The 17,816-nt window shown below is 41.4% G+C and overlaps 2 protein-coding genes across 8 annotated transcripts; one reads left to right on the top strand and one right to left on the bottom strand.

Annotated features, from left to right (window-relative positions):
- Positions 1 to 5,422, top strand: LOC124297109 (uncharacterized). Of its 5 annotated transcripts, none has more exons than XM_046747742.1 (8): positions 1 to 117; positions 411 to 638; positions 1,200 to 1,369; positions 1,818 to 1,930; positions 2,063 to 2,281; positions 2,343 to 3,467; positions 3,533 to 3,767; positions 3,842 to 5,422. In XM_046747742.1, exons 2-8 carry the CDS (start codon positions 589 to 591, stop codon positions 4,063 to 4,065), a joined length of 2,136 nt encoding a protein of 711 aa, XP_046603698.1. In that variant the 5' UTR covers positions 1 to 117; positions 411 to 588; the 3' UTR covers positions 4,066 to 5,422. The 5 variants fall into 5 exon arrangements, with proteins under 5 accessions (XP_046603698.1, XP_046603700.1, XP_046603701.1 ...); XM_046747744.1 differs by having other exon boundaries at positions 10 to 117; positions 428 to 638; XM_046747745.1 differs by lacking the exon at positions 411 to 638 and adding an exon at positions 1,025 to 1,032 and having other exon boundaries at positions 20 to 117.
- On the bottom strand, positions 4,842 to 16,175 carry LOC124297108 (uncharacterized). 3 transcript variants are annotated; one of them, XM_046747739.1, is made up of 8 exons: positions 15,547 to 16,175; positions 15,389 to 15,423; positions 8,643 to 10,488; positions 8,393 to 8,574; positions 7,839 to 7,998; positions 7,491 to 7,754; positions 7,193 to 7,414; positions 4,842 to 6,915 (listed from the first exon to the last, which is right to left on the bottom strand). In XM_046747739.1, the coding sequence occupies exons 3-8, from the start codon at positions 10,302 to 10,304 to the stop codon at positions 6,463 to 6,465; spliced, it is 2,943 nt and encodes a 980-aa protein (XP_046603695.1). In that variant the 5' UTR covers positions 10,305 to 10,488; positions 15,389 to 15,423; positions 15,547 to 16,175; the 3' UTR covers positions 4,842 to 6,462. The 3 variants fall into 3 exon arrangements, with proteins under 3 accessions (XP_046603695.1, XP_046603697.1, XP_046603696.1); XM_046747741.1 differs by having other exon boundaries at positions 8,405 to 8,574; positions 15,547 to 16,174; XM_046747740.1 differs by lacking the exon at positions 15,389 to 15,423.
- Between the last annotated feature and the right edge of the window lie 1,641 nt (positions 16,176 to 17,816).

The following is a 17,816-nucleotide window of genomic DNA, read 5'->3' on the forward strand; positions in this document are numbered from 1 at the left end:
ATCACCGTAGGCAGTTGTAATTTGGTCGGTGTTCACGACCAGCGCGGCAGCGAGAACCAAACCCATGTAGTGGTTGGAATATCGAACCTCGTAACGTTTGATAAGTTTGTGACCAAGGTACGTTTAATAATTTTCAAATACCAAGAACCTCGTACCGCCACGGTCTAAATCCATATAAGCGTGTTGTTGAATTACGTGCCCGACCTTTATTGTGTATGACAAATATTCATGTTTGGCTGACCCGTCAACTCTCGTTATCTGTTCTACATTGTAATCGTATTTACAAGGAGAATCTAAACATGCAATTATATATACGGTAGAGGGCTGACAGTGACCGGAGACGTTTATCGTGACATTTCATTTCTTCTTTTTCTTCTTCTTCTTTTTATCCTCACTTTCTCTCCTTACAGTCTTATCTGAATTCCAGCGATGAGTGGGCAAAACGAAATTGTACCGACAGGGAAAAGCCCGTGTGTACTCAAAGTCATACTGGTCGTGTTTTACCTCGTGCTATTCGTCCGCACTCTCTCAAAGCTTGTCAATTATGCCTGAAGCGGTTTCTCATTGGCCGATAAAAGTCTCGCATATATGAAAGAAGAAGTAAAAATACAAATCAAATTCGGGGGCATGGCGGTGATGTAAGTATGCGCACACTTATCTCTTACTTAACACACTATACTCGAGCATCGCTTGGCATGACTTACTATCGTATCAATTAACGTCGTACGTGTTATATTCTTTTCGTTCTTCGTCTCTTTTCCAAAAAATTGCAAGTTTCTTCCAAAGCTCCTCCAACGCTCCTCGGGGTTAACAACGTGTGAATTACAGCCTACATGCACATGCGTTACAATTATAGAGACCATAAGTATCGTTTATAATTATAGACATTTGCCATTAATGACCGTTCAGCTACCCGGACGGACATTTTTTGTCTTGCGGACCGTTTATCGTGGCAGAAGTATAATATAATGTTATCGCTCGTTATCCAAATATATGTCTGTACTTGTATTTATACACATTCCAGATAGGCGGGTAAGTGAGGGCAAGATCGAGGGTCACCATCGAATGCATGTCGCTTCAGTCTGTGCCAGTCGCTTGCCTGAATTGCAATGCCATTAGATAATTATTTATTGACTCGTTCCAACTTTGAGTGTGATCGTTGAAGGTTGTTGTTTGTTTGTTTCTTTTTTTCTCTTAAGCTACCGGAAGTTCGGAAGAAAAAGAGGGTTATCGACTGTTCTGCACTTCGTCATGGCCACGGCCTCGTTCAATCTTCTAGATTTCCTGGGTTTCCGGTTCTTCTTTTACACCGCGGTTGGATTTTTCATATCAGTTGCCGTCGCAATACCGATCCTAATTTACTATCCTTGTAAGTGAACAAATTAATCTACATTTTATCTGACCTCCTCAGCTCGTATCTATATAAGAAACGAGAAATGATTTTAGAAAACCACTGAAAACGATTCAATTTACCTTCCGTGAATTTTAAAACCTGATCAAAGGTTTTATCTAGGACATTTCCGAGACTGTATATTAAACTGACAACAGAACTTTGTACCACTTTCATCAACTTGTAATATAATAATCGATAATCCAGGTCAAATGGCCGAATCCAAGAAAAGATACCGCTAAATTATAATTTCAAAACGCTTATCTTCATTCTATTACTGTATGCAGAATTATTAATTGCTCGTTATAAACTTATGTAAACAGTGTATAAATACTCCGAATATTAGTTAATTAAACCAATTAATTCTAAAATCTCATACTGCCTCAAATTTCATACTTTGTGACCATTTCATTCCTATACCGTACAGTTTCAAAATGGTCGAGGAAGAGCTGGCTACGGTTTGTCAAGTGGAGATATCCGAACTGGACAATCGTTGAGGAAGTATCCGTCAGAGGAATTCTGGACCAGGGAAGAAATCAGGTAACGAAACCTGGATGAACTCCGGTTCATCTCACTTTTGAACAAAGTACATACCGTGAATTATTGATATTCCAGCACATGATTTAACCTGATTAATAATTAATCGAATGAATAATCGAACTGCCTGCTTAGGGTATTTACACGCTGCTGTTGCAAGGAAAGTCCATCACAGACGGAGTTAGAAGCCACCTTCTGCAGCTCACGTCAACGAGACCCATGCTGCGATCGGTTCTGCGAAAAATGTGGGGATTTTACGGTTGGAGACAAGTCGACGAGTTCAGGGTCGAGAATCACTTGATAAATGCTTCGTGTTCGTTCAAAGGCAGACCGATCACAGAGTCGAATTTACAGGTGAGCGAAGAGCGAAGTTTTTAATTGCGAAATCCGAGATTTAATGAATTTGTTTGAACAGGAGTTTGTCAACGACGTGACGTCGAAGTTTCTCTCGCCAAATTTCTCACCCTGGCAAGTATTCGTCGCGACCTGTTTCCTGAACGGCGAAGAAACGAAGGTCTGCATCGTTAGAGTTCACCATCTGATACTGAGACGCGAGCACCTGACCTTGGCCGATTTCTTGCCGCTGAAATACTCTTCGGAAAATTGGGAGTACCAGGAGAGCGATTCTCCCCTCACAAATCTCTACTCCGAGCCATCGGCCTTGCCCCGTTTGCACCAAATGCTCACTGAGAGTTTCAGCAACTACTGGAACGAGTTTCTCTGCAACAACGACCCGGCCGAGAATCCGGCGATACTGAAGAAGTCGATCGGCGGCTTCCAATGCGTGAAAATCGGGGTGATAGTGTGGGTATCGACGGTCAAGGAGGTCACCAGGTGCTACAAGAAGGTCGACGGCTTCCGTTTCATCGAGGTCTTCGCCATCCTGCGACGAGAAGCCTCGAAGAGAAACTTCCGGACCTCGGTTATCTTCTGGGCTTTCATGAACGTCGTTAATCCCGTAGAAATCTTCTACTCAAGCATCCACTGGATGTGGTACATATGCGTGACGTTCATCCTGAAGACGCCCATCCTCCTCGTCCGAGAACTGAACGCTCTGCGTTCGTCGCAAAAGCACTTTCACCCCGACACCCTGACATCGGTGTTGGCCTGCTACCTGCCGCTGGTGTTCCAGACGATCGCTGAGCTCACATCGATAGCCGCGATCGTTGTAACAGCCCCGAAGCTCATTCTGGAAGAGCTCTTCTTCAAGTCCTCGGAGACGAATCACTTGCAGACGATATCACTATGCGGTAGAAAAATCGTTGCGTGGTCCGAGGAGGTGGAGATCGAAACGATCAGCAAAATATCAAGCGTGACCGGAGCATCCGAGGCGGAGATTCTCCTCGCTGCAACCGCTGCGTCCTTCAAGGAGTACTTCAAACAGTCGGGACTACAAACACCGGCGGAAATACTGGTCACAGCAAAGTTCGTCAGTCAGAGAGCTCTCTTCCTCAGGAATCAGGAGACCAGAGGTGTCCTGTGCCTCGGACTTCCCACCAAGACACCTCTCCTCGATGACAATCCGCTCGAGACGTTGCAGGTAAGGATCGCTATCGATTTTACGAAATGACGAGGAGTACAGCTGAATTCTCGATTATCGAACAGGTGATTCAGGAGAACGTCCACAAGGCCAGGTCCAAACAAAAAGCCACCTACGCCATTTCAGCCGCCGAATCGTCGACCGGTTTGGTCTCATCTTACGTACCTTCGATCCTCCTCAAACTAGCTCTGCTTTACCTCACGAGGAGGTACTCCCTCTCCCTGACCCACGTGGACGGCGATCTTCCCGTCGAAGGCGTCGACGCCGCCATGTACTGGCGACCTCCTCAAGGATACTGCAGTAAGCGATCACCGGAGTTACATTTGGGATTCGTTTCCATCGCTGTTCTATTGACGTTATCACGCCATTCGCAGGTATGTCGGTTACGCTGCACAGACACGGTGGGGGAGTTCGACTGGGAGTTATTGGCGACGCGATGATCGGGCCGCACCATTTCCTCATCACAAAGGCCTTCCGGAGGAGCGTCCAAGAGTTGGCAGTCACCGTTGGAGTTCCCAGGACACCGAGCAGGAGTCGAAGTCCAAGTCCAGCCAGTCCGCTGGGTTCAGCGAGTCCTACCACATCTCCGGGGTATTAGGTCAAAGAATGGTCAGTTAGGAATTAGGATGGGGATAACCGATCTTGAGTGACGGATCAGAAACGGGTTCAAACGATCCCTGCACCGTCGATATTAATTCTTGCTTCCGCATGTGGAATCTTCCATTTTCGAATTTACAATTGGTACTGAGCTATAAGGCTGTGAGTTGTAACGTGAAGCGAAGCACCACTTTTTTCTTACACACCAGAAATTGGGATAATTTAAAATCTGTCTTCAGGAGGTTGATATTGTTGTATAAGTATATAAATTGGATACTGGCATGGTAGTACCTACGTTAAGTTTACGAATAGAAATAAAAATTGAGAAAACAATCGTTTTTTATACGTGACTATAATCGCGTAAGTTTTACACCGTATAGTACAATAATGGGAATTATACAATTTTTTAATGAGTATACCTATAAGAAAAATTATCAACGCTGCAGGTGCCGCTGGTCGATAAACATTATGAATGGGATCAGCGAAAAATCCTAAAACTCTAATTGTGTAATGCAGTTTTTTACAATATTCAAGATTCATGGTTGTAATTTATATATACCAATTCTATCGTCATAATAGTTAGTATATGTGTGATATTTTATTCACAGATGCAATATTGTTATACACGTTATTGAACAAATTATTTGACTCATTTCACATGGTAAATATATGATGAATTTCAACTTTTATTTTGTTATCATTACTTTTGATCATTTTTTATTTTATTTCTTTTTTAATTAGTTAATAACACGCTACTTTTTTTGGTGACAACACGGTGACAAATTGCTATATTTATGCATAAAATTTATGGCAAAATTGTTTCGGCAATACATTTAATATATTATATAGGTATAACTACACAGTTTATGTCAATCTGTTTGGAATGAAATACACAACCTGTTTTAGAAGCAACGCTGGGCGAAACTCTGATTATGGATAATCCATTACGTACAGGAAACTTATAACCTCACAACCTAAGCCTTGTGTATATTCTCGAGCTGAATATGGACATTATTTGGCAATGATACCTTATCGACAGCATTGAGTACATACGAGGTAAATTAAGGAATTGAACGAGTTTTGAAATAAAACATTATGCTTGGATATTAAATGAACAATCTGTTCGCCGTTGATTGATTAATTAGTGAATAGATTGAATTTTGTTATAGTGGTTTTAGTTTTTATTATATTTTATACTGTTTTTTTTTCTTCCTTTTCTAAGGCATAACGTTTGTAAGGTTTCAAAAACTTTATTTATAATTCTAGTCTGTTTAAAAAGACGAAAATGGAACATGTATCAACGACACTTTAATAAAATGTACGTATAGAAGCTAAATAAATGAAGATTCGAAAAACTATTCATCTCCAGACCCCTTAAACGAGCTTTTAGAAATAATTTGCTATTTAAAAAATTATCTGTTCCGGAATGGAAGATTCTTTTCACGGTATAAGATTGAAATATGTATAGATCGAAATTTGTGTATATGAAATACAATATAATTATACGTGTACAATGTATAGGTAATATTTAAATACATATATATACATATATATATATATATGATTGAATAGATCGAAGGCAGATGCATTATTCACTCCCTTTCGTATCCTCTTCTATTTTAATTATTACTGTATTTCGGTATCGCTATAAGCGTATAATTGGATCAGTTCTCGTTTGCACCGTTTCGAAGAGGAAAAAATCACTTTCTTTAATTGATTGCCAGATAAAGGCATGTACAAAAAAAGTTACACCGTTCAACGTTAACATGTACTTAAATTAATTAACACTCACTCAAATGTTATATGTATACATCTCTATATATCCGCGCAGACATGAAATTTTTTTTTCAATGAAACACAAGATAAGAAATTGTAAGAAATGTATAATAATAATTGATCGATGCTTATTGTATAATCGGAAATTACCGATCAGAGGTTAAGACACATGAGTATAGGCCGATTGAGTTGTAAAATAGTAAAACGAAATATTTACAACCAATCAAGAATTTGATATAATAAAATCTATCAATAGTAATATATACTAATATGCCCCGTTCTAAACCACTCCTATTTTATTTACATATCGATTGACCTTTTGCAGCAGGCCTGAAAAAGTTCATTTATTCGTTAACCAATAATATAAATGAGCTAATGTTGATTTTTTATTCGATTTTTTGGTGCATGCTTACTATCAAGTCTTACCGTCAAGACACCGTATGAGATCACGACTGAAATTCACCCCCTCTGAAAAACGATACAGGATTGAATAAATGGGAATGTAAAATCTGATCACGATTTTTCAGTTCAAATCATCCCCTGTAAGTGCGAGTGTTGTAAAATTGGCGATGGGTTCAAGATTTTACTACCGTCAGACTTCATGGAAATACAGAAGTGACCTCTAGGCTTCGGGGTCTCTTTCCCTGTCCATTTCTACCGGACCCTTGCCCCAGATTCGTCTATTTTTCGTGCAGGGTATGACGCCCATGAGAACCCCTGAAACTATGATCCATGAACCAGCCAAGAGGAATGACAAGTGCCAAGATTCAGTGATATCGAAAATGAGACCAGCCAACGGCGGTCCTAATAGGTTCCCGATCCCCTGACACAACAGACTGAGACCATAAGCGGTGGTGAATCTCTCAAGAGGTATCAGCTCGACCAGTATAACCGGCGTGAAGCTGAAATTACTCGCAAAGAAGAGACCGAACGCCGCGCATATGACAACGAGTAGCCAGTAGTACGCGGTGCATATCGACATCAGTATCGTCATTATACCGCAGGCGATTAGGCACCAGGTGTATGTTTTGCTGACGTTCATCCAAGGCTGATCACCGGCCCATCCAAGACCAATCTGCAAACATAAGACGAGGGTTGAGGAAGAACCAAACGGAATCCATGTACACTCGGTCGACTCGTTTTTCACAATTCCATGTGGCATCTGGTTCTTGTTTTGACCTTGTCCTGATCTCGAGGTTTTTAAGGACACACGTGGGTATAGGGTTCGCACAGAACAATTCCAAGTAACAAATTTCTCATCCGTTAACATTATGTCGCCGGAATTAATCACTCAAATGATAAACGACATCTCGACAAGTGAGTTATACCTGCCTGGTGACGAATACACTCACCATTCCGATAGTATTCGTGATACCGATTATGCTGAGCAATTTCGCGGCATCGTCTTCGGTGTAACCGTTTCTCGTAAGGTGATCGGCAAGGTAGAAATAAGGCACAATGAACCATGTGAAAAGGAGGATAGTCGACAAGGAGAGCATGAGAAAGTGCAATTCCAAGAACATCGAGAAGTCCATCATTCCCTTGAGGAGCTCAAGCAGCTCGCCGTACCATTTCTGAAACGGTAAAAATTGGTTTCCCGATAGAGGACGGATATTTCTTGGTGAACATCCGTTTCGCATGTCTACGAACCTCTTCGTTCTCTTTGGCAAGCGTCGTCATACTGTTTCTGTAAATGTCGGGACAGCTGCTGGCCCGCAATCTGTACTTGTGCAAATTCAACACCGCCCCTCTGTACATTACCGAATTCCTGTGCACCCGAATGTCTTTGAAGTAATGAGTATTGGTGTTGAACTGCCGACGCAGCCACGGAATCGAGTCCGTTCTCACGACCGTACCACCAAATCCTGGCAGGTGGTGCCTCGAGTGCGTTTTCGCTTTCTCAGCCTCAGCCATCTGGAGAAAAATTGGAATCGGAATGAGGGAGTGAAAAGGTGAGGGATTGCACTTGGCAGCACCAAACTCGGCTCTTTTTCTCACCGCATGTGCAAGTTCCTTGGCAAGTAACGGGTTCGTCTCTTCCAAATCTTTCCTGGACATTCGTCGAGTTGCCAATAACTTTGTTGACGCATGCGTGGATCCGGGACGAGAGTCCTTGGTCGGTGCAACGGGCTTGGCTCTTTCCGTAGCTTGCTTGATCCTTTTCAGAGGAATAAGAAGTATGCTGTTTACTTGATACTCAAAATGGAAGTTCAACTAGAGTATCGATTTACTGACGTGCAATTTACTAAACAAGGCTAAATAACTACTTAATGTGCTTGTTCTTACTAGCGATGCAGTTTTTGCAGAAACAGGTAAACCATGATATAGGGTAATTTAACTCAGCCATAGTGACGGTTAGTACGTTAGTTATGCGTGCTGAATTAAAAATCGCAGAAGACTCGAGGCGCATTTAGGGGGCCCAAAAAAAGTGTACATAGCCAAATAAAAATCCAAAGAAAACGTAAGAAGCGTTCAGTCGTTACCTGGAATGTCGAGATTAGTAAAACAGTGTTAGCGAAAATAAAAAATTGTGCAGGATGCAGATATCAGACCAGGTATGTAACCTCATGGACATCGTGACGCCAGTCTTATTGGTGTTGGAAACTTCGCCGTTGGAATCGATCAGCTTCTTATCAGAAAAACTTCGGCACAATAAGAGACTTGGATAGTTCTCCAGTATAACGTTGTAGAGTCTTGAATTCCCCGAAAGTGATTCGAGGACTTCGAGCGGTACCTAAAAACGTGATTAGACATGATTGGTATGATATCCCGACGACGGTGAGACGGGGAAAAGAAGCCCACCTTCTCACTCTGACGCACGAAGGTCGGCAGGTTGACGACGCTTCTGAAATTTCCACCCCGAGCATTCGGCTGGGCCTGAGTTGTGGTGCTGAGGCTCTGGAGAAGATATTCGGGCGCCTGACCGCTCTTGAGGAGCTTCCTGAGCTCCTCGACGCCGGGAAAATCATCCACGGGGCTGCCGGATGAGCCGCCGAGTTCAGACCAACCCGTTGACTTCTTGGGAGATCCCATGGTCCCCTGTTTCCGCTGTTCCTCGATCCACCACTCTGGATCCCGCATGACGGCGCCGCATACAATGAGGTTGAAGAAGGTTCCTGAGAGCAGAAGAGTGGTCCCACGCCATCCGTACTCTCGAATTAGGAAGGTGGTCAAGGGAGCGTAGACGAAGGTCCCGATACCGGTACCGCAGGCCCCTAAACCTACCGCTAAAGTGCGCTTCTTGTCGAACCAATAGGCGATGCTCACGACCGCTGTTACGTAACACAAACCCAGACCGACGCCCGCCAGCACCCCGAATGTCAAGTACATTACCTCGATGGACTGAGAAAATGAGCTCAGAACAAATCCTATCCCAGCAATGAAGCCACCCAGGATGGTCATCCGCCTGCACCCGTATCTGTCCACCAGGGCGGACATTATCGGCCCGGTAAGAAGCGGCACTGCCATGAAGAGTGAGCCGATCCAGGCTGTCTTTGCTTTCGACGCCTCAAACTCGTGGAGAAACTCGATGTAGAGAAGGCCAAAGCTGAAGGAGATACCATCAGCGGCCATGGATATCAGTAGCGACGCAACCACGACGACCCAGCCCCAGCCCCCGTCTGGGATCTTCGACTTGGTCTGCACCGCGTCCCCATCTTCGTCGTATATTTCCAAAATACTCTCCGAGTCGTCTATGGAGTCGAAGTCCCCCGGATCGTAGTCAAGGTACCCAGGGTTCCCGGTCACCGTCGTTTCCGGCTCCGAGTACTTCCTGTGCACCAGGATTCCCTGCGTTTTCTCAACCCCCTTCGTCTTCTCGCCGTCCTCGGGGCTCTGAGGGCCCGTTGGACTCGGTCCCACTGTCAGGTTCGGCGAAGCAGTGAAGCTCTGCGTCGGCGTCGGTGGCACTCGATCCTCGGTGTTGTCGGTTCCGGGACTCAGGAGGGTTGGCTTGTTCTCCGAGTCCTGGTCGAGCCCCAAGGATTCAGCGCTCGGGTCGATGGTCAGGGCAGGCGTCGAGGGAAAGAGCAGGTCCTCGGTCCGACCACTATCCTGAAGGATGCCCGAGCTCCTGGACGTCAAGCTCTGATTCTCGCCGTCCAATCCCCCCGCTGACACCATTTTTTCTAGGCCTCTTACCGGGGAGCTCGGAAATACGGTCGGGCTGTCGTTCTGCCAGCCGACGATTGGGGCAAAGCCCTTTTCTCCCGAGTACTCGGCGTTGTTGTTCCATATTTTCTCCTCCGTCGACTTCGACAGATAAGAGTCCTTAACCATGTTCGCGTGCCTTGAAGCATAGCCGTGACCCCCACCGCCGCCATCTTTCTTCGTGTACAGTCCCTCTTTCCTCGCACCACCGGACAAACCAGCATTGTTGTTACCCTTGTACAGTCCGTTTTGGGTCGTCTCGACTAAAGATGGATTCGCCGATTCCGATATGAAGTTTTGATTCTTGTCAGCCATGGTTTTAGATGATTGTGGCTCCGTTTCAGTGGGACCAACGCCGCGGCCAGCCTTTCAGGCCGTGTATCTTTATTGCCAGTACACGCAGGACTTCGTCACCTACCATAAGGCCCTGCGATTGGGCCTTGTCGCAGTTCGAGACACCTGGCTGCTTCAGCATACACACTTCTTGACGCGCCGTGCCCTAGAAAAACCAATCTGATCAGGAAGACGTGTTATTCCATGATACGACCGACCCAGACTTTTCGATTTCGAGATTGAGTTCTCTGTGTTATCTAGCATGACATGCAATAAGAAGCCACGATTTCTGTCAAAATGTAACCTCCATCTTCCATCTTCAAGCAAGAAATATCTTTTCCTTCAGCATTTCAAACGTCACAGTTTCTAGCCTGTAGCTTGCAATCTACATCATATGGTTAAAAGTCATATAACAATAAAGTTGTCACCTTTGAACAGCTATTTCCACGAACGTGAAAAACTCAGTTCAACCGTCGAAATTGAACTTTTTTCCAATAAAAAATTATAAAACTTCATTATCTTCTACGTAGCACACCTTTCACTTTTGCAAAAGATCAGGGAAACTTCTACCGTAGCTAGCGACAGAAATTTTAAGACCTCACAAAAAGTGGTTAATCTGAACGTACCGAAAATTCAGACATTTATAACTTTATGCTAAAGCAAATGACGTGAACGTAATTACATGACATCGTAATAAATACTTGAGAGGTGACGATTAAGCTAAAAATAATCAATGCATCGAATATTCGAGTCCAGATAAATAACCAAACACGACTCGATTGAATCGGTAAAAATTAATCAATTAATCACTTTTGAACCGTGCATTTGAAACCAAAATTTCGTAAATACGAAAGGTAATCCTAATAGCGGATATTTTTTTTGATAATAGACATTTTCTTTCAGATTATTTCTCAATTTCTGGTGAAAATATTCATTCATCTTTCACTTATTATGTCAAATGTGTAGGTACTCAGTAAGTAAGATAATGATAATAATTGATACTTTCATCACATAAAATGATATTGTATTGCATCGTTCATGGGAGGAAAAAACAAAAACCGATTGTGTGTAAAAATAATCGAATCGGTCGATGAATCGAGTTTGATATAATAAATCGATTATTTTTGGTCATTTTTACTCAGAAAGTCCTTAGGAAATATAATTTGTTTGCCTACAATAAAAAAAAAAAAAGTAATAATACAAAAACATTCCCCATTAATTGTAAGTTGTTGAATTCAGTAGTTTTTTTTCCAATCGTCATGACTAAGCTGCTTATTGTTAGAAGTGAGAAATTTCCTTCCCAACCGACTACAAAATGTGTGGATTATAAGCGTTTTTATATTTACAACTTTATTTTTATATCAGTTTTGAAGGAGATATCTAAAAAAAAGTCATCAAAATCTTGGGTTCTTCGAGTAACGCTACATCGTGAAAAATCAAACTCGAAATCGAATGAGTTGAGGGTTAAACGTTAGGTGAAATAGCGTGGAATTCCTTACACGGGTAATTATATACGGTATTTACGAAGGATAAAGTGCGCATATTTAAATACAAATAAAACGATTCAAATTGCAAGCTTAAGATTAAAAAAAACTCTTTACTCACCATCGAGGCAATGTCAAATGAAACTTGGCAGAATGGGGCGTGCAAGAGTTCAGGAAAGTGCGTACGGTACAGACAGTGCGTGAGCAAAACCATAGGAGAAATAAATAATAAGAGTAAAAATATAAAACCCAAATTAATAAACATATACTGCTGAAAAAAAAAATTCGCTGAAAAAGGAATAATGTAAAATATAACCTGGTTTACAAGATTAAATCAGTGTGTTGAGTAAAAATTGCGTTGTAGCTGAAAAATGAGAAGAAGCTGTGGAAAAGAAAAAATTGCAAAAGAAAAATATATATACATTTATACGTACATAACGGACATGAAGAAAATTGAGTCGAGTAAATATGAGCAAGATACGTATTAAAAAATAGGTGAACGAGTGCGTGACCCTGAAGTCGAAATCCTTAGGTGTATCATGGATGGAATAAAAAGTTGAAAATGTTGTACAAATATGTGCAGTTTGATGAAAATGAAAAAAAAAATTTACGAGAATGGCTTAAACCGTATTAAGATTGCCCTTTTCTCCATTGTCGTTTTACGTAAATTTGTTCAATTTAAAACCACCCAATGCGTCATTCATTTGATACTTCGTGCGTGGGCTGAATTTAGTTGGCGTGATTCGAACGGGCGATAAGACAAACGGCCGTTTGTCGTCATTAACGAAGATAATTGCCGAAATTTATTCCAAGGTGTGATAATCAGGATTGTACAAACTTGGGAACGATTTACGAGTTGGCATCAAACGCGCGGTTGTAATTATCTGGTGAAAACAAGTAGCGAGTAATTGTGGGAAATAGATTTCTCTCTCTCTCTGTTTCTGACGCACCTATCACTCCGCCTCTGTTTGTCTATTACGAGAAAATTCGATCGTGAGAAGAAGTAGAGAGAAAAAATGAACGAATGGCGACAGGTGCAGCACGTGCATCCGACTGACCTTTGCAACCACAACGTCGTTATTGATTTGCTACGTCTCTTCATGCGGTGTCGACGCCTATGAAAAACTCCTCCGAAGAAGGCACATTAAGATATAAGATGATTAGCCGCGTTGCATTACGATAATTCGACTACCTACATCGCTGGGAAATATTTCATTACTTATAGTTGGTAAAAAAAATTACAGCAGAACGGGTGTCGTTACGGTAACGGTTTAAATATTGTTGGAATTGGAAGAAATTTTGGTACAAGTGATATGTTATTTGGTGATTTTAATTGTTATCATTTTTTAACCAGAGACATATCGCCTTGCTTATAGAACAAATATGAAAACAGTCAAGGACTGTGCATTAACTACAATACGCAATTTCTATCGGTGAAAGCTTTTAGGCCAATGAAAGCCCGTGACTGATTGTAAGCTCTAATCACCTTAGACGCAATGATCATTTGCAAAGTGCTGCCCGTTCAGGGTCACTAATGGAATTTGACCTTCGTCCACACCCTTCAGGGAAAAAAGAATAATGGGGTGTAAAAACGATTCTGTTTATCAAGGGAGAGCCGAAGTGAAGGGAGGAGATTGGGAGTAACCGGCAATCGTGTCCGGTAGCCGATTTCCGGGGAGTCAATTAGTTCAAACGTCGTTTTCGAACCTTGTGGTAGGAAAAATTGACTAGGATAAATTCCGATTGCGTTTAAGGTTTGCGGGCAGTGAGTCTTGATATACGTGCAGTCCGCTTCGTTACGCAAGTATGACATCAGTAAGGTTGAGAGGGTGGTAAAAGTGGGTGGAGAACATCGTCATGGCAACCGACTGGTCGATTTCCACGTCTCCAGTTCGATAGAAAAAAATGGAAATAAAAACATCACGGCTAGTGAAATTTTCGATTTTCTTTGCGAGCTTTCGTACGAGAATCCTCGGAAGCTGTGACTCAGGATCGTTAAATTCCTGCGGTAAAAATCGAGGATCAGAGGATTTTATTCACCATTTCGGAAATTCGTTTGACAACTAGTTGAGCCTAGATTAAGTACTTTTGAAAATGTGGAAACTTTGATGCGCGATTTTCATTCCCCCTCTGTTAGTCCTGTGTATAGAAACACTATCCGGGAATTGATTTTGCTATAATTAGCCCTGTTCCATTCTGAACCTCCCTTCTGCACGCCTGACCTGACCTTTCGCTTTACTTCCTGCTATTTTACAACAACTCGGGATATTTTTATCAGGGTCACGAAATGAAAGGCTGTGATATGAGTGCAAAATCGATGCGTTGTCTCGCCTTAGATGCCTTAACGTCGAAGGTGATGTTTCAAAATGCCGTGAGGAATAGGTCAGCGCCAGGGTGTAAACCACGCTGTTAAAAAATTCTGTACGGAACTTTCTACACTGTATTGGAAGTTTTATTCAGATACGTATGGGTTAATTCACCATATATTTACTATTTATTCAATTTACTGCACGACTAATTTACGAAATTCAAAAGGCATTTTTTCGTTTTTCCTATAAATTTTAGTAAAATTAAAAACTTTCATTGCAAATTTGAGACAAACACGTAGTAATTCACGTCGCTCAATCGAATTTGTAAGTTTGATAAATCTTCTGTACAGTAAATATGTAGTAAATTCACAACCATTTTTAACAATGCAAATACCAAATCACTGTTCAATGGTATCGTCAATTCCACGTCTCGCTATGAAATTCGACACCGCGAGTTGGAGTGAATCCACAATTAATTCTGTCAAATTTTTATTTCAGAAAATCCTTCTGATCTATCCCTGATCAGCGTTCGAGTATCTATTGATCGAAATCAAATTTGGAGTAAAACGGTGGTGATAATGCAGAGACTTTCCATCGGTACCACAGATGACCTTTTTCCCTATCGTCAATTGCAATTTCTCACTGTAATGTATAAGGCAGAAAAATAATTCATACCTATAGTAAAACGAAAATTATTCTACAATTAGTGTAAACGAGGATGCGATAATTACGGCACGAAGAGTCGTTAACGAGCCTTGAGACTTGGTTTACATATGATCTGTCAAAAGTGGAAACCAGTAGTCTGCGAACCCTTATCTTACATAGATACGGGCTATGGCGTCGCGTATCGTCCATAAATCTAGAAGAATTATAAAATCACTCTACGGTACGATGCCAACTCAAAATCACTCCTCCGTCTCGAACAATCAACTGTCTATCTCTCCTTTTACGACGTCGATAAAAAATTCTTCTTGCAAATGTCAATTTTGCACATAATATTATAGAATGCTCTACAAGGCTGACGATACGGATGGTCAGCCGTCAGACAATTTTACGTCTTTCATTATTGAGCACATCATTCAAACTAATTAGAACGTTGAATTATTCAAAAATTGCAAGCTTACAACCTTTCGGAACAATGATTGAATTTGAAAATATCGATCTAGCACAATTATTGAAAATAAAAAAAAAATAAAAAAATACAACATGGCTTGAAAATAAATGAAACTGTACAAATGTCATGCAAAATAATAATTTCAAACGTAATAATCACCTCATAATTTCCGCTAAACGGGTCTTTATAGGATTCTGTAAAGCGAAAAACAAAAATGAAAATGATCAAAAAAACATGCAGGCATTACCACTTAGTGCTCAATTTATTCACCAATCTTATTATCGATCTCTTAATCATATGAACATTCTGTGACTTACCACAAACAGCCTGGATTGGATCCCTTTCGTATTTCTATCCGCCAGTGATTCAACTGACAGTATAATCAACTCTCAGGACATTCACAAAACTTCTTTTATTTTACCGTGCAGTAGATGTTTATTTTTTCTCGAACTGCTCAAAATTGTTCAACTTTTCAAATTTATTTAAGCTTACGTACGTATGTTATTGTTTCTATTATTATTATTGTTGGTTTTTTTTGTTGTTGTTATTATTATTAACGTTACTTTGTTGTTAATTTTATCACAGTGATTCTCAACAACTGCTCACAGAGTTGAGGGAAAGGCAACCGTATCAATTGGCCAACGAGTTTTCCGTTGATGTAAAGCTACTATACTAATATCGTATAATTTATTATTCGATTGCTGTACGCAGTGTGTAAAAATTTTCAATTTTTCTCCAAGCAGAGCTCAGATTTGCAATCGATTACCCTACGCGAATTCGTGGGTACGTTATTTTTTCATCTGCCAATGTTTTGACCGTTAGAAGACCACGTTTTTGCAAGTCCGGGGGTTCGACGTGCGAGACCAGTAGAAGTACACTGAGTCTGAAAGAGACGAGCAACCACCTGACTGTAGGCGCACACCGCCCATTTATAGCCTTGCGCAGATCTCGAATCTATGTTATTTATTGTCACGGAGGTTTACAGCTTCAGATAAGAGGCTTGATTCGAATCCTCATTTAAATAACGAGACCAATGTCCTCCGATGCTTCGGGGGAAGGTGAGGGTAATTTTTTTTCATCAAGGTTCAATTCAACTAACAATGTAAACACCGAATCTAACCAGCAGAAGGTTCTTCAATCTCACACGAAACCACGTTCCAGTATTGCCGGCAAGAAAATCGCGTGCCGGTTTCATCGATGAAAACTTACGAATATACGCCTCTTCCATATTACTTCCGAGCGATAGGATCTCTCCTCAAGACCTTGACGTCCCCCCTGAAACTCGAAGGAAAAAATATATTGTGCAACAATGAGGCAAACTAGGTCTTTTCGAACCGAGCGTGAGTTTGCAATATCAGTCGTAGGTCAGCCGAAGACGAATATTGAAAATACGCGAGGCGAAAAGACCGTTGCCTCCTTGTTGCACACGATTCTTAATACAGCAAGAGTATGTTACGCGTTTTTCACAAAGTACGAAATTGAGGTTAGGGTCGCGTAACGTCAGATTTGGTAGCGACAGCGCATGCGCGCAGTACAGAAAAAAATCTCTTTAAACTCCTAGGACATAAAAGTGGTCTTTTCTGTACTCCGCGCATGCGCTGTCGCAGACTCGCTCGACCGTCATAGAAAAGGGTGCTTCGTGTAAGGAAAACACGCATGGAAAAACGCGTAAAACGTGCTTTCTTTGTACAAAGTCGGTCGTGAAATCGATCCGCGTACCCGTGTGGTTTTTTTTCTTGTCATATAGAAACTCTCGCGGAAATATAGAATAATAAACAAACTTGAAATTTAGAGAAAATTCCGTGGCGAAACAGGTTGCAAATTCCTCGGACAAATCAATAAATCTTCACTGGTCGTACAACTACTTGCGGAGCATGTTACAGATACGTGTGAGTTCACAAACGGTTGTCGGTGATTATTCATGATGCACTGCCGGACGTTGCAATTGGCGGGGTAAAAGGTGGTCGATAAGTATACTTTCGAAGAAAAGAACAAAGAATCACTGGGCAAATTGGCTGGAGAAGCTCGAGCGTCCCTGAAATTTTGTGTCTGCATTAATGTGTGGTTCCGTAGATTTGCAGTAAAGTTTCGATTCCGCAACAACGAGATTTAAAAAAAAAGAAAAATTCGGAGTGAAGTTTGAATCCATTTAGTGCAATCTTTAGTAAGTTAATCATTTCACGAAATTAAAATACGCGAGCAAACTTATTTGCATACTTTTTAGCAACTTACTGTTAAACATGCTCTCGTTTTTATCCGTTGTTTACCGTCTGTCAGATAACGTTTGAACACCGTCGACTTCTTCAACTATAATGTATAATCAACTCGAGTTTAACCATTTTGCAAAACAAGTTCGGCTAATTGGAAAGTTTTGTAATAACAAGGAAACTTTTAGTTTTGTCCATTGGATTTGAAAACCGCGAAAAAAAATCACAAGAAATCTATCTGAGCGCATCCAATTACTGCCTCAAAAAGCAAACTTTCACGTTTTTAATATTTCGCTTCCGCGTTTTCTATGCTTTTTGATTTCCCTGTGTTCACTGTTATGGCATCTGAGGATTTCGGGTGTTTAATGTCACCCCAATCA

The sequence above is a fragment of the Neodiprion virginianus genome, chromosome 2 (assembly GCF_021901495.1).
Source record: "Neodiprion virginianus isolate iyNeoVirg1 chromosome 2, iyNeoVirg1.1, whole genome shotgun sequence".
NCBI lineage: Eukaryota > Metazoa > Arthropoda > Insecta > Hymenoptera > Diprionidae > Neodiprion > Neodiprion virginianus.

What these genes read in the sequence shown, in the direction of transcription:
- LOC124297109 (XM_046747742.1), top strand. Translation starts at nt 589, where the DNA reads ATGAAAGAAGAAGTAAAAATACAAATCAAATTCGGGGGCATGGCGGTG. An exon ending in GATCCTAATTTACTATCCTT is followed by an intron (nt 1,370 to 1,817) that starts GTAAGTGAACAA and finishes TATACCGTACAG; the next exon opens with TTTCAAAATGGTCGAGGAAG. An exon ending in ATCCGCTCGAGACGTTGCAG is followed by an intron (nt 3,468 to 3,532) that starts GTAAGGATCGCT and finishes ATTATCGAACAG; the next exon opens with GTGATTCAGGAGAACGTCCA.
- LOC124297108 (XM_046747740.1), bottom strand. Translation starts at nt 10,304, where the DNA reads ATGGCTGACAAGAATCAAAACTTCATATCGGAATCGGCGAATCCATCT. An exon ending in TCGTGCGTCAGAGTGAGAAG is followed by an intron (nt 8,575 to 8,642) that starts GTGGGCTTCTTT and finishes TCACGTTTTTAG; the next exon opens with GTACCGCTCGAAGTCCTCGA. An exon ending in TCACGAATACTATCGGAATG is followed by an intron (nt 6,916 to 7,192) that starts GTGAGTGTATTC and finishes TTATGTTTGCAG; the next exon opens with ATTGGTCTTGGATGGGCCGG.